Here is a 16883-nt window from a genome sequence, read left to right as displayed (position 1 = left end):
CATACACCTTGCTATTCTACAGGCTGTCACACCCTCTCTATGTCCTGATGAAGACCCGCATTGACTAGACAGTTGTGCGCTTCCAGGGTTGAAACGTCGACATATACCCCCCGGACCAGTAGAAAGACTCTGCATAAAGACCCATTTACTCAACCTGCAGACCTATTCGATTACCTGTTTTTCTGGCCTTTTTAAACTTTCACCATCACTTTGTATATATTTTGTACCATCACCACATCACTGAGCACCACAGGTCACCTTGCCACGAAATTCTTTACTTGTTTTCGTACTTTGACAGCCATTCAATTCAAATTGGGTATTTATAAATGATGTAATTTATAAAACCTTGAATACCCTCTATGGTCTCATTGTGTGCATTGTTTTTGATTGAATTGCCTTCTCTTGTGAATAACTCAAGGAGTGCTTCAACAGTTTAAAGAACGTATTCATACCCGACAGAACCAACTGTTATCTTTGTATACTACTGCCCAGGTTCTGAGGGATACTGGGTTACCCCATTGCTTTTTCGACTGTCCCAAGTGGGCAAAAATAATTGATAACTCTGCCCTTGCGAAATCTCAGGTCCAGTGGCGGCTCCTCTGCTGAGGAAGAGGAGCGTCACCACACAGCTCTCTGAGCAGTGAAAAAAGGGAAAGAAAAACAATGATATTAACGTACGGTTATTATCATTTTCTTTTCCCTACTGCAGTGGCTCTGTTGTTTCCTGGGGGCGGAGCTGGGCCCTGTGACGCCAGAGCACTGCAGGGGAAGGAGTTGTGGCACTCCAAGTGTGCATGACATTTTGACTGACCCTCTGGGGCTGGCCAAACAGTCATGTGCACTTGCCATGTTCTTCATCAAGGCTGCATTACACCATGGGTGGAGAACATGCCCCAGGCTCCCAGGCTTGGTATGACCGCTGAACTATGGTGCTCAGACCAATCAAAACGTTGCATTACAGCGTTGTGATTGGTCAGGGGAGCTTGGTAGCCCGGGTGCTTCCTGCTGCCGGACTCCAAACTGGAAGAACCCAAGAAGACAAAGAGGATCAGAGGAGAATTGGTGGCAATACCGGGTGTAGCCAGGTAAGTGTTTTTTTTTTCTCTATTTTATCTTTTTCATTTCCCCCACCTACCCTCCCCGCCCTACCACCTGAGTCCCATAGCATGCTCATGTCATTTTGTGAGATATGCGCTAACATCATTTGAGAATTTCGGATTATCACACACAGATTATTTTATTCAAAAGTTAATGTAGACTATGGTTTTGAGCCTTCCAGAACTATTTTAAATATTTATTCTGCTGTATAGGAGTATGATATGGCAGTAGTTATTATTCGCAGTGTGCACTGGGATTATCTCAAATATCACACCTGCAATCTATGTGTCATGGATTATTACTTAGTTTTTCAGTTTAGGAATCGGTCGTAGCAGAGATCAGGATGAGCATCCATGTTGTGTTTAAACTGTTTTTCCATGTCCACACAAAACATGGTGCTTCTGCTTACCTTCTCAAACAATATAAGGGCCAGCTGTTTTACGCGCTGCCAGCAAAATAGTGGTAGAAGTTTGAGACCAGTATTTTTGGGAACAGTGTGCCGTTTTGCGAACCGACCTATATACTACTAGGTCAGTTCACAAAAAAGAACAAATCCTTGAACTACTGCTCCTCTTGAATAAACTTTTTTTGCATTCACAAGAGGATCCCTTCCATTTTGCAAAAAGGTCAACACCTCCTTTGAGATGTTCGTAAAATATCAATATATTGCAACAAATCTTTGGTTGCTAAAGAACAAGTTACTTACCTTCAGTAGCAACTTAAATGGAAGAGACTCTATCTAGCCGCAGAGTCCTTATCGTGGAATTATCCCCAGGTGCTAAACTGGATGAGAAATATTTGAGGAGCAGTACCCTGAGTGTCAGTAGGTGGCGTTGTTTGGCTCTGCATGGTGTCATTGGCCACGGCGGATGTGAGGTGCATGTGAGGTGCATGGTGCCTTTGTAGGCGCCACCCCACCATGCTGTCAGTTTCTTTCTGCGAGTTTCAATGCCAGGAACTCTGAGCCACAAAGAACACTGACTACTTGGGTGGAAGACTCCGACCCTCAAGAAAAACAGCCTTGGCCCTAGAAATCTGTTTGCAGAGCGGGGAGGATGGGTGGGTCACTAATGAATCTGTGACTAGATAAAGTCTCTATCAGATAAGGCATTACAGAAGGGAAGTAACTTTTTCAGCTGATAGACTTCTACCTGCAGATTCCTTACCTTAGAATAGATACCCAAACAATACCCCCTCGGAGGTGGGTCTGCGAAACAAGTTCACACTGTAAGTCCCGCAGGACCGAATGGGCAAAGTGCTCATCCTGATGGATCGGACTGTCCAGGCAGTAGTGCTTGGTAAACATGCGCAGAGATGCCCACATTGCTGCCTGGCAGATGTCTAGGATCAGAACTCTGCATGCTAATGCAATGGTTGCAGCCTTGGCTCTGGAAGAATGAGTATGCCTACCCTTAGGGGGTTGCCTTTGGGCCAATGCGTAGCACGATCCATTGGGAGAATGGTCCATTTGTGCACAGCCTTCAATTTTTTGGCTCTGTCATACCCCACAAACTGTTGTTCTTCCACTCAGAACTCTTTCGTGCAGTCAAGGTAGACCTCAGTTCAGGTTTTGGGCAGCCTCAGCTCTGGTACAGAACTAGGTGATATTTTACAGCTCCTTAACTGGCAGGAGGAGATCACCCAGAAGAATGTGAACTTGTGACGGTTTTAGGAGTGAAGAACCCTCAGATCCATAAGGAGGGAAGAGATGCCCCAGTCATGATGCAAATGATAAGCACTCCAGGATGGAACCTCATTCATGAAAATGGCATTACTGTCAAGGGCATGCTAAAAGCAAAGTTTAGTGTTTTCCCCAAGTAAGTGACATATGCTTTTCCCTTACTTGACCATTCAATGGCTATAGGAAGTCAATGTATGTTTTAGAATACACCCTGCGTTGGAAATTTGCTTTGTCTGCAGCGTCATCCTAGATTTTTGCCTGTTGTTGCTGACCCATTTTTGTTGGCCATAGGACTCTGTGCTCTTTACCCCTGCTAACCAGTGGTAAAGTGCTTGTGCCCTCCCTTTTAAACATGTTAAAATTGGTATACACCTGATTTTCACCTTTAATTTACTTATAAGTCCCTAGTATATGGTACCATCTGTACCCAGGACAGTTACCTTAACAATAATGATAATAATAAAGTACATTTGTAAAGCCCGGCAGCTACCTTTAAAAGAGTTGTTCCGGCGCTAACAACATACAAGCAGGACGGAAAAAAACTAGAGAGACTAGCTCTGGTTAAATAACCAGGTCTTCATCGCTTTCCTGAACTCAGATTCCGATTGAATTAGGCGGAGCTTGACTGGGAGACCACTGTGAAGGATCTACCCCTAATGCGTGCCTTTGAGTATTGAGGTACGCAGAGCAAGTTCTTGGAGTTCGATCTTAGCAATCGTTTTTGCAGGTAGGGACAAATTTTTTCCTAATGTAGCTGGGGCAGTCGCCTTTCAGAGCCCTGAAAGCTACCGTCAGTGATTTGAATTCAATCAGTTTGGCCACGGGTAGCCAATGGAGCTGTTTAATGTGCAGAGAAATGTGATGTCTAAAAGGTACTCTTCTGATCAATCTCACAGCCGTGTTTTGCACCATCTGCAATCTCTTGATCAGATGTGCAGGCAGTCCCAAGTAAAGGCTATTAGCATTGTCGAGCCTAGATGTCACTAATGCGTTGGCAGTATATGTACATATACTAGCTCATTGGCAGTATAAGTAGAAATTTTCTCGAGCTTCTCAATACACCGAAAAAAAGTGGTGGATTTGTGTGGAGAACGTCAGGTCAGATTACCATTTTACTCCCAAGTTTTTTGCCGAGATTGAGGGGCCAGGGGAGGTCCCATTTCCTCTGGCCGCCACCGTTCAGCTACCGGGTGGGGAACCTTGCCCAAAAACAGGACCTCCGTTTTTTCTGCGTTAAGCTTTAGTTTATTGTTATGCATCCAGCTGGAGATATCCTTCAAGCAACCCCTAAATCTAGCAAAGGAGTTTGCTGAGTGGTCCTTGAAAGAGAATACCAGCTGGGTGTCGTTCGCACAGGAAATAGCTTTTATTTCCCATTTTGCAATAAGCGAGAAGAGGGGAGCCAGATATACATTGAATAGTAGAGGGCTCAATGCTGATCCCTGTGGTACTCCACAACGTAGAGGTTTGGCTTCTGACTTGAAAGGGTGAAGAGTGACCCTTTGCGTACTGTCACTAAGATAGGACTTTAGCCAAGTCAAGGCTGACCCTTCTACTCCCGCACTTTTAAGCCTGGCAAGTAGAATATGGTGATCCACCGTATCGAATGCTGCAGACAGGTCCAACACCACTAACATGGCTGAGGCTCCTGCGTCCACCGACATTCTTATAGACTCTGCCACCTCCAGCAGAGCTGTCTCCGTACTGAGGTCCGCCTGAAATCCAGACTGCATTTTGTGTAAAATGTCGCGTCTGTCAATGAAATTGGTCAGCTGATGTTGAACCAATTTTTCCAGCATCTTCGCAGGTGCAGGTATAAGTGAGATCGGGCGGTAGTTGTTTGGTTCACCTGGGTCAGCGTTGGGCTTCTTCAAAAGAGGCAGGAGCATGGCATGTTTCCAAGACTGCAGGAAGATCCAAAGTGGCCAGTGAGCTGTTCCATAGATGGTTTAGGGTGGGATTAATAATGTGGGCCAGTGTTCTCCACAGATTGGGGGCATGGATCTTCCAGGGACCCATATTTGCATTTCAAAATCTCTTCCAGGGATTCCTGTTGAGAGATAGAAGAAAATTCTGAGAGTGAGATCTCCCCAGCATGGGGTCCCATTGTTTCCGTTTCAACAGTATCCATTTTAAACGTGATCCATTTTAAAATTAAATGCTACTAGTTCTCTGCAGCACTCACTAAAGTAAGAAACTACCACTGCAGCCTGGGTGTGCAGTTTTAAAGCTGTCATTTCGACCTGGAAAATCAAACATTTTGCCAGGGCTAATCCTTCCCATTTACTACCTTTAAGTCATCCCTAAGATAGATCTTAAATGTCCATAGGGCAGGGTGCATGGTACTTAAAAAAGCATGATATAAAATTTTATATTTTACATGTCCTGGCAGTGAAAACCCCCTAAAGTCAGTTTGGGTGCAGCGGGAAAAATGATCCAAGGACTCAGTTTTATAATAAATCCTGCAAAAAGTTCAGGCCGGTTTTATATTACTATTGTAAAAAATACATTTTTAGAAAGTTGTAATTTTCCTGCCAAAACCAAAATGCTTTCCTGCCAGTGTCCAGCTTTCACCTGACCCCTGTGGTGAGATGTGTTTTGCTACCACACGGTAGCGGCTCCTCGAGGGAGTGCTGCGGGGCGGTAGGGGCCGGGGAGGGGCATGGTGGCTGGACTTGGAGTGTTTTCCTCCAGTCCATGCTGCATAATCTGGAGCTATAAACTTTTTGCCAACTTTCTTCCTGGATAACTAACAGAGACTGGGATTGCCGTCGTATCCACAGCAGTCAACATTCTCATTGCTCTTTAGGAAAGCTAGGGTACCCACACATCTTTACTTCAAGAACAAAATAAGTTGTAAATCCAACAAATGTTGTCACGACAGCTAAGTGAAACAAATTAATCGTGAGCAGTTATTGACTAGCACACACTGCACATTTATACAATATAAAGCAGCAAGCTGTAAAATAATACATCAGCAATTAAAATGTTATTGTATCATCAACGTAAATACATTGAAGAACAACGAGGGGGTCTCTATTTCAAGCAACATGTCGTATTGTATCGGCAGTTTAACAAAAGAACATCTTGATCTCATCATCAAAATCTAATTGGAACTAATGGGACTATAATCATTCTCACATCTCTTCCGAACAATAGAAACCCATGAAAAACACATGAAAGTCAAAGGCTAAAATGAACTGGCTCAAATTACACTCTCTTTTTGTTCATTCTGTATCAGTTTTAGGTCTGGTGTTAGCAAAGACCATTTCATTTTGCTAATATTATGTGCATTATATGCATAATTATAGAGGTTTTCTGCCAGCTGTCTTCATCCATTGGTATGTTGTTTTGAAATTCACATGCACGTGTTCTTGTACCTGCTACAAGATGCAGCATGAGGCCAGCTCATTTCAGCCACTGGCTAACTTTACTGTGCGTGAGGGTGCATCCGCAAACAAAGTAGTTCCCCTATGTGCCAGGTACTGCTAGGACAATTTGTGATTTGAGACCAAAAAACTTGTTTTACTTTTAACAGATTTTTTTTTTTTTTATAGATGAGGCCTGGCAACTTTCCCAACAAAGTTTTGCAAAACCCATGACAAAACAAAACAAGCATTGACAAAGCCAAAAGGCTGACAGCCAATGCTAGATATTTACTTTGCCAATGCTTGCTTTTGCTGTTTGTGGGAACACCTAAAAAAGGCATTGAAAGCAGTAATGTTCTTCCTGTTTATAAAACTTAACTGTAACCACGGAATTTGACTGTAACTACTTCTTCCTGAATTACAAAAATACATTAAGTACATTTTACTCAGTCACTGAATCCAAGTATCTGACATAGCCAAATTAGGAGGATGGCTGAACGGGGTTTTAAATTATATGAAATTGAGATTGTTCTTCTGCACTATGGGATCGCAGAACCAGGCTCAGATCATTTCTGAATGGGTAATTTGTGTCTAATTTCTGCTGCTCCAACTCACACGGGTGGGGAAGGAGCAGCAGGAAAAGTACAGGGGGGTCTGCTCAGTCAACCACATAAGATTCAAGAAAACATAGAAAAGTAAATATGCATATAGTTCTCTATCATGGTGCCCAGTTGGCATGGGACAACATCTCCTGAAGGTTAATGCAGGAGTCAATAACTTGCCAGTAAGTAGGAGCATTAAGACAATTTAGGCAAAAGGCAGTTTTTTTTATGCATAGCAACGCTGCAATGCATGACTGGGTCAATCATCGATGGCGCAACGACTACATTTAGAAAAAGTCAACGAATAAAGCATGAAACTAGGAAGGCGTGGAGTAGCTGTATGACTTTACCATCGTCTTGTCAAACCCAAAACCAAATAATTGATTAATAACACTTTTATGTTATATTGCTAGATAGTGTCAACCACACAATATGTTTACAAGTTAATCTACTACTTTAAAAAGGTAAAAGGCGTCGCTAAGGCATTGCTTCAAACACCATAAAAGATAACAGGATTTCTTACCTGTCCAAGAACCTGCATGAAAGATGTTGTGACAGTTACCTGTGAAAAATTAAGCATAAGAGGACAATATTTATTTCATTTTGTTTATTAGTTCAGTGCAGACCTAGCAACCGTGCACTGCACACAGAATGCAACACACACCACTCACAGCCACACAGCTTTAAAAGGGGAGTTCAGACAGAGCGATGCACATATATGTATGGAATAGCAGCAATTTTCAGGAGTTTATCACATAAAATCGGAGTTTCTGCTTGAACGACAATGTCAATCAACAATATACTTTGTATTATGGCTAAATGCGAACTCTCATCCACAATAAGAAACGTGTGGATATAGTTCTCCATCCCAGCAGACCGGTGGCTCCACATTCCTAATCTATTTTCACTAATGCATACACTCATTCACTTCCTTTACCATAACATTATTATTGTAGGATGCTCTAGAAGGTAAGAGTATTTCCAGACAAAAATGGAGGCAATAGTGACCCTGTCCTAGCATTAAGGAATTTTCAAACTCTTACAAACTATCCCATTAAAAACTATAGATAAAAATACTTAATAAGAATATCCAAGTAGCATAAGGGCCGTTCTGGATTCTTGTCGATTACATGAAGCTGCAATGTGGTGGAAATAAACACAATCCCAAGTAATGATATCCTCCAGGTTGCAACACTAACTGTCTTCTTCCTTCTGACTGCAGAGTCCTTGCTGTGGGCTGGGGGTCAGGAGAAGCATGTTTGAGAGAGAAGCATGTCTGAGAGAGCAGCAGGCAGTCTGCAAATGCCACCCCTTATCAAGTTTCCCAAGTGGTGCGAACGTAATGGAGATAGCTTAGGAGGCGACACCTGCCATAGAGTCGCCTTCTCCACCTTCCCTTCCACCTTTGTCTTTTAAATTAGCTTTCTGAAGCAAGCAAAGAAACACTAAAACCCTGCAAACATCAGAGGTATGGCAGCAAAATTAGCAAAATCAGTGAAAAATGTGTGTAGTAGACTGATCCTTCCTTACAACTACTGTATTACAATTTAACAGAAATAAAAAATTGAAATAATCTAAGTCACTGCTATTTACAAGGGCTGCATCCAAATCCATAGTTTTTTTGCTTTGCCCTCCACGACCATTTCAGACGGGAACCAGCCATAGGGAAAAGATCCTGTGCTCACTGTACAACAGGACAAGGGGACTGACCTGTCAATTCAGGCTAGACTGATCCTACCAAGGCTGACTTGTCTATGGCTGGCTCCTGTCTGAGGTGGCATGGTTTCCAAAAAAATGATGGACTGGGATGCATCCCAAGTAATTCTCAGTGGCTGAGAATAATCCCAATGTTCTACTCATCACTTTTTTTGTTTTCCTAAGTGAATCACCATACGTTTGACACCCTAAGTGCGACAGCTATGCACAGATGTGGGTCCCATTCTCACCATACCACAGTAATCGAACTGTGCCTGACTTGTGAAGCTTAATTAGGACAAAACTGGTATGAGGTTGCTTTGAGGTCCTCTTCACAGGGTACCTGGCCTGGCAGTTCAGGCTGTACTGTTCATACTGGAGCAGGGTCAAGGCTGATTTGCATATCGCTGATCCCTGACTGAGATGACATGGTGGGCAAACAAATAACGGGCTGCGATGATGCACTGAGTAGTTACCAGTGGCTGAGACTCATTCAAGCATTCCATCAGTTTTTTTGTTTCCCTCATTGCAAGCAAATAGACAGGCTTTGGGCTTACATTGACTGGGTGTTATGGGCGAACCAAAAGGGAGCCTGGTTTGGTCAGCAAAAGAGGATATGCCCACCAACGTATATGTATGAGCGACAGGGTCAATACTCTCGTGCAAGCTAGGTAGAGAATTATGAAGAACAGTCACTGTTATCTTTATCCCTGACTCCTCATGTCACTTCACCATAGGCCCGAATTCACTCTGGCCCTGTCTTGGGGAACTTTGAGAAATGGAAGGCAGGAATTGTAGAATGCACTTGTGGGCAAAGGGGTGGGGGTTAAGTGGGTTTCAGGTACTTTGATCATTTTCCTTAGAGAGATGAGAGTTCAATCTGGAAAACAGAGAAAGTCTAAGCAACCTACAAATTAAGAACTAGGGTAGAGCAGCAGATAATAAGGTGATAGGTATGAGAGAAGCAACACACTTTCAAAAGCTTTTGAAAACAGGGTGATGGGTGCATACTGCCCAGATGTTAAAGGCTATACATATATAGGAACATTCTTTAGATAAGGAGACTGAGCTACATAGTTGCTGGTCATGCCCAACCCTGAAACACGTTTGAAAGGAAATGTCAGGAAAAATGATCCATGTTGGTGATACTGGAGTTGAGCAATATGTACTGGAATGTCTCCCCACAATACATTTTTACTGTCCCACATGGTACTAGCAGCAAGATTGGAGCCAGCAGGTAGGTGGAAAAAGATGGCTCGGCCAACACCAGTTACATGACAGTAAGGATTTAAGGCATTCTAGTGATGAAACTGATATTGTATAAACAAAATGATACCTAGATTAACTATGATCAGGTGAGGAATGCCATCCCAGCATTGCAATGCCCACGAATACAGAGGTCCCTGACCCTCTACTGGAAAGAGTGATTTGTGTTCAGAGAGTATACAAAAAGAAATATATCTGGCGCATGGACTTTAATATCATTAGCCTACATGGCATGACTATAGTATGCACATGTGGGTAGTGTGGGGTATTTTCTTGTTATGTACGGTGTTTAAAAGGGTGGATGAGTACATTGCGTATACTTTTAGATTTTTAAGATGCAGACAATTCGGTCCCAGTGCTATTGTTTTATTGATGTATGTTTTCATGCTTTATTTGTTTAAAAAACACAATACAAGGTGTTGAATAAAAAAAACTCATTCTACGAGACTTTCCCGGAAGAATCGGTTATCTTGTCCCAAATATGATTTACTCTTTCCAGGGGTGGTTAGAAGCCTTTTCCTCCACCATGTCCAACATCGCCCCTTCGAACTGTTTGCGCTCGGAGAGGATTAGAAATGTTTTTCCAATATTCAAAGACAAAACAAGGAAATACAAAAGATGACATGTCAACTGTAGCTGGCTTGCTGTGCTCTTGAGAGATGTTACCTTGATCAATTAATCGTCGAGTTATCAAGATGTAAATTTGTTTTTGAGCAGAAGGACTCAGGTCTGAAGGTCACAGTACAGGTTCAAGGGAGACAGTGTGACTAGATAGAACACCCTACCATCACCCACACAAGCACATGCTGTTAAAGGGAGTGCCAGTGAGTGAGTAGGGACGGTGCCAAAAATCAAATGAATCAGACAGTGATCAGCAGTACGTCTCACATTTTTTTCCAGTGGAAATGACTAATGGACAATAATGAACACATATATTATGACATGCTTTGCCCTCTCGCCATATCTCGAGATGTTTTTACATTGAGAATAGAGAAGAAGCAATCCCAACAGAGAAAATAACAGAAAGAAGAAATTAAAAAAATGATCTTCTCTGATTAAAGGATCTCAACTGCATACTCCCTGAACTAAGTCCCTACAAGCGTGCCTACAGTATCCATGAGGCTTAGCCTGCTCTGTCACAGTCCTGAGATGGGTACTAACGCTCTCTATAATAAGTAAGAAAACATTATGTGGCCCTTCAATTCAGGATAGTAAGTAGGCAAAAATCAAACCAAGGAATAAAAAGAGAAGATTAAGCAGGAATTGGGAGTCAAGATCTAATAAGGAAAACTCCAGTCTTCTCACAGAAACAGATGTGGAGCAGAGACAAAATGTTTCTTCATCCTTTATAGGCAGGTGGCTTTATTGTTAACACCTAGAAGCCATGGGTTCCCTGGAATTTGGTGCATTATGCTTGGGTAACTGATGCACATGACTCTCTCACCACTGAGTCCACAAGGCCAGCGACATCATAAGGAAACAGGATCCCAACTGGGCCGTAGCTGGAGTCCTATCCATGATCCCAATAAGCCACACTGCATCAATCCCACAATCCACAGCCAGAAGCCAACACAGAAGAAGCCTGTACTTGAGGCACCAGCCAAGCCACACTGCTAGTGCTTGCCAGAGCAAGATAGCAGCCTGGAGAGGGTTTGCACCTTTATCATGGCACATATGTAGCTCAATTAGCAATGCAAAATGAGCTACATATGATGCAAGATCATGACTCCATGGCAGCTTTAATCATATAGGATCTATTAGCAGCCTGTGATATTCTTTACAATGCAATCCTTGTATCACACTTGTATGGCTTCAGTGTCACAAGCCAGTCACTGGGCTGAACTTCTTCCTTTATGACCGAGCAATCTCAAACCATCATCTTAGGCCTGTTCTTTTCCATAGGCAAACATCCCTCCTGAGGGGTTCTTCAGGGCTCTTCGTTGAGCCCTACACTTTTCAATCTTAATGTTTTGCCTTTGGCCACACTGTAGAGATCATTTTTGCAGTCCTTCATGTGCTACACTGATGAGCCTAAGCTGCCCCCAAGTTCAGAAAAGCCTGGATGCTCTTTTTCCAATCCAGCTGTGGTTCTCTGCTATGAGCTCTCAGGCAACTACAGTGCTTCATAAAATACCTGAAAACCTGCCTCTTATAGTTATTAAGATCACTCTGCCTACTACTCGCTTTCTTCAGAAACCATAGCATCAGGACAACTTTGGGTACTTGCAGGCTCAATAAACAAGGCTGATTCTGTTCACTGATTATCGAACCTCAGCACTCGCAGCAGAGTCTGTGGGTGGTGTACTGGAAAATAGAAAAGATGGAATTACACAGAATGGAGTCTCTTCGGCTTTCAACTTTGTACTCAGGATAATCCACAATGGAGTGTCAGGGAAGAATTGAGGACAACATAAAGGCAAACCCTGCCCCAGGGATGGCTTTGGCATCTCCTCCAGGAACTCCTCGTCTGAAACATTTGATTAATTTGTCCACCATATAGTTGACTATCCCAAACAACAGACTGCTTCTGGGGGCAGTGTCCTGAAGAGATGGACTGCTGGCACTAGGTTGGACTCCTAAGAGCGCAGGTACTATGCCCTAGAACATTGTACTAGGACACATTCCCCAAAGAAGTGAACTGGCAAAGTCAGTTTTAGTGGTCACATACTCTTGGTGCAGAAGGCTTCTGGTATTGGCTGACCTTCCATCAGGACTGCAAGAGTCAACATTTAATCCATTTACACCTATAAAAACTGTTTTTTTTTATTATTGAAAAAGGTATTCTAGTAATTGGTTGCAACCAAATGGTAAATGCATTTCACTTTGAAAATTTCATTTCAACAGTTCAGGTGAAACATTTCTCAGAATCGGTTTACTATGAATTTGCTTTTCCATAAAACCACCTGCAACCTGCATGGATACCGAAAGTTAAGGAATGTGAAAGAGTAGTAAGATGTTTTATCAGATCCGATCACCTCAGACCTTTCATGCTTTATGCAAACGTACAGTGACATTAGACTGGTGGTGCAGAAGATGAAAAGATGACAAGGTGCTAGTAATCTGTACAGTAACTTGAAGACAAACAGACATGATCCACGTATGTGGTCTTTCCGCTACATGGTACGTCCTATTTCAAAAGTGTCACACTATATCTAAGATACAGAATATGGTTTACAGCCTATAAAATAACACCATAACACAGACTGCACATCACTTGATACACATTAATAATGAGCCTTTTACTCAATTGCCTAAGGCGACGATCGCCCTGGGGACTTTTTTTGTTAAAAATGTGTCTCTATCAGGAGAGAGTTTAATTGTTTATACTTTTTCTGCAGAGCTACTTTTAGATGGTTAGTGAACCTTCTTGAGGCAATATAATAGTTGTTCCCACGAAAGAAGCATTTACTTTCTACTGTTCGCACCTCTCTTGTCTCACCTGCTCTTTCCCACGGAATGTCTGGTGTAGACTCTTCATCTCTTGATATGTGGAGTCACCGCTAGTGACTAGACGGACAGGGGTTACAGATGCCAATATAAGGCAGGTTCATATATGAGACTGTTTCCACTTACTACTAGACACTGAACAGCAGCATTCTGCCTCAGACAGCCAAACTACATCAGATAGCTACACTCTACTTCAGATAGCCACACTCTATTTCAGACAGCTACAAACCACCCTCTGCCTCAAAGCACCCGCACTCTGCCTCAAAGTGGACACACTCTCACCCACTACACCTCAAAGAGTGAACTGGCAAAGTCAGTTTTAGTGGTTACATACTCTTGGTGCAGAAGGCTTCTGGTATTGGCTGATCTTCCATCAGGACTGCAAGAGGGCTTCCAGAGGAGCTACATCAGCAGAAAGCTACTTCTTTTTGTAGCTCCTATGCTTAACGGTGGACTCTGGGTACTCATAAGAACTATGGGTGGCCTGCCTCCTGTACTTCCAGCTTCACTGAGACTCACTAGTTGGAGCTCGGGTGGTGCTCTCCTCCATTGCATACACCACCCTAGCACTGGAGCCAAGACTCGGACTGCAACAGAGACTGCTAACAGGAGTGGCTAGACTAGACCCTCCATGGTATGTGTTCAGACTCACCTGAGCATCAAGATATGGTGGTTCTAGACCTACACCCATTGAAGGAGATCAACTTAATCTATTAGTGCAACATCACTGCAGCAACACTCAGACAGAAAGAGTGGCTCGAACATAAATTTTAGTGAAAATTTTGGGACTCACTCCTCAGACGAGAACCTAATTTTGACTCAAATATGCAATGTAGTCTAGGAACAGAGGACTTGATTCCGGTGGTTGGCTGCTCCTAGGCACTTCACTCCTACACCATGACATCAGGGGCCAACTAGAACAAGTTGTCTGGTGCTAGGGGTAGATGGCCTCACAACCTCAAGCTTTCAAGTTCCTGAGGCTTATTAGCACCACTTGCGTAGACTCACTGGGGGTAAGTTCTATGTGTGGGGGAGGGAGAAAAATGTGTCTCTATCAGGAGAGAGTTTAATTGTTTATACTTTTTCTGCAGAGCTACTTTTAGATGGTTAGTGAACCTTCTTGAGGCAATATAATAGTTGTTCCCACGAAAGAAGCATTTACTTTCTACTGTTCGCACCTCTCTTGTCTCACCTGCTCTTTCCCACGGAATGTCTGGTGTAGACTCTTCATCTCTTGATATGTGGAGTCACCGCTAGTGACTAGACGGACAGGGGTTACAGATGCCAATATAAGGCAGGTTCATATATGAGACTGTTTCCACTTACTACTAGACACTGAACAGCAGCATTCTGCCTCAGACAGCCAAACTACATCAGATAGCTACACTCTACTTCAGATAGCCACACTCTATTTCAGACAGCTACAAACCACCCTCTGCCTCAAAGCACCCGCACTCTGCCTCAAAGTGAACACTCTCTCACCCACTACACCTCAAAGAGCCACACTCGACCACAGACAGTCACACAAACTTTCAAAGACACACTAACCAAGAAGCCCACCATCATGCAAATTGCAGTGCTAGGACAAGTTAGGTTCCTGTGGTACTGCAGGGGGGCATGCTGGAGGAAATGAAATTAAATGAAAAACATTGTTATATACCGTATGGCTACCCGGGAGCAACCCATCGCTGGGCAATACTAGAGAGAGGAAGCAGAACTTAGGGAAACAGCAAAGTCTTCAGTTGTTTTCGGAAGGCAAGATGCCACCATTCCTTGCGAAGGTACAGTGACAAGGAGTTCCAGAGTTTGGCAGCATATGCGAGAAAAGCCGGCCCCCACTTCTGGCCTTCTTGATCCTAGTCACTTCAACCAAGTGAAGCTCAACCGAACGCAGTTTCCTATTGGCCTTGTAGGGGCGGATCATGGCCAAGTTTATCGGTGGCCCATTCCCTTGCAGGTATTTATGGACAACACAAAGAACCTTAAAATTGATTCTTTCTTGCACTGGTAGCCAATGAAGGGAGTGAAGTGAAGATTTTGCTGAATGGCGGTTGGACACTCCCATCAGCAGTCTGGCTGCACAGTTTTGTACGGTTAGGAGTTTCGTAATTACTGCAATAGGGACCCCCAAATATAAAGCGTTTCCATAGTCTAGCCTGAAGAGTATAAGCGATTGGACTAGTATTTTTTTGGCTTGAAAAGGGAGAAGAGGAAGCACTTTGCGGGCCATTCTGAGCAGGCCGTAACAAGTAGCCGCTGTCTTCCTGGCCTGCACCCTGAAGGTCAAGTTCTGGTCTGTCCAGATGCCCAGGCTCTTTATCTCGGTCTTAGGGACCGGTATTGGACCCATACATGCTGGCCACATGGTATAGGATTTGAAGCTTAAAGGATTGCTCAAGATCATGAGCTCAGTTTTTTCACCGTTAAGCTAAAGGTGAGACACCCCCATCCACTTAGATACTTCCTCAAGGCATGAATAGAGGCCATTCAACCTCTGGTCTGCTTGGTTCAACGCTACGACCAATTGAGTATCTTCGGTGTAGGTCACCATGTGGATTCCGAAAGAGGCTACAATTGCTGCCAGTGGGGCCATATAAACATTAAAAAGAGTTGGGCTCAACGATGAGCCCTGAGGGACTCCACACAGTAAAGGGGTGGGTTTTGAGGATGGTATCTGTGAGAAGTTGGCCTGATATATGATGTCACTAGTTCTAGTGTACACCTTGTATCAGTCCAAACAACCCTTATGGTGATTGGTTGTAAAGTCAACCTTATAGACCAGCTATCCTAGTGGTAGCATGGACAAGAGCAGTCTTAGGCTAAACTCTGTATGGCATGTGAAGCCAGCTGTTATACCATTACAATCCCTTGAATACCAAATGAAAGGACACCACACCAGATATATATAAAATTAGAATGTATTTATTCTAACATATACCCTCAGCACTCTTTATGAGTTCAAAGGTCTAAGCACAACAATTTCTTAAGTAGCATACGTTAAGTTACACAGGAAAAATACAGTTAGGCCCAGGGGCCATGCAAACCATATACTAAGAAAGTGGTATAAGTACCACGTCACGTACAGGGAGTAGGCCTAGGGCCTAGGGAATCGCTGGGGCTACACTACCCTATCAATAGTTAGGAAGTGGGAGGCCCACGGGAAGCGTGTGCAGTGTGGAAACACTCGCGCAGGTTACATTAAAGTCAATGGGAATGTAGTAATTAGAAATAGGAAGAATAAGGACACTTCCGAAGTAACTAGGAGGAAGCAACTAGAGACTTAGACACTTGGATAGTCAATATCTACTGGAGCACCGGAGTACTCGCGTTACCTCACCCACAGGAGACGGGTGCATAGGTGTGAAGATGTGTCGGGTGTCGTCGCTGGATCCTATGGATGCCTGAAGAACAGATGCTGGCAGGCGGCCAGGAGGAAGATGTCCGGTGGATCCAAGGGTGGATCTTGAAGGAAGAACACCTGCAAGCAGAGGGGACAAAGTCTGGATCACTAGCCAGTGACCGTGTGGAACCAGGAAGGAACCAGGCGATGTCGTGCAGAACACAGGTGATGGCTTGAAGCTTGTCTCTGCAGCTGCGTGGACCAGGAGGCGTCGAGGACGACCAGAACCAGGGTACGAGCTGTCCCACGAAGGATCTTGCTGATGGCGGAGTCGACGTCCCGATTGGAGTCAACAAGCCTTGGCAAAGGCAACCCACGCGGAATGG

The 16883-nt window shown here is 43.7% G+C and overlaps 1 protein-coding gene across 1 annotated transcript in view; it reads right to left on the bottom strand.

Moving 5' to 3' along the window:
- The window catches only part of PGAP1 (post-GPI attachment to proteins inositol deacylase 1), a 760293-nt gene that overhangs the window by 241216 nt on the left and 502194 nt on the right, over positions 1–16883 (bottom strand). Inside the window, exon 19 of the mRNA XM_085648756.1 lies at positions 7273–7311. Within this exon, the coding sequence (XP_085504882.1) occupies positions 7273–7311 (39 nt within the window). The remainder of the gene's footprint in view (positions 1–7272; positions 7312–16883) is intronic.

The sequence above is a fragment of the Triturus cristatus genome, chromosome 3_2 (assembly GCF_964204655.1).
Source record: "Triturus cristatus chromosome 3_2, aTriCri1.1, whole genome shotgun sequence".
In the NCBI taxonomy this organism is placed as follows: Eukaryota; Metazoa; Chordata; class Amphibia; order Caudata; family Salamandridae; genus Triturus; species Triturus cristatus.
Note: the sequence above shows the minus strand (reverse complement) of the source record. Positions and strands in the feature narration are given on the sequence as shown.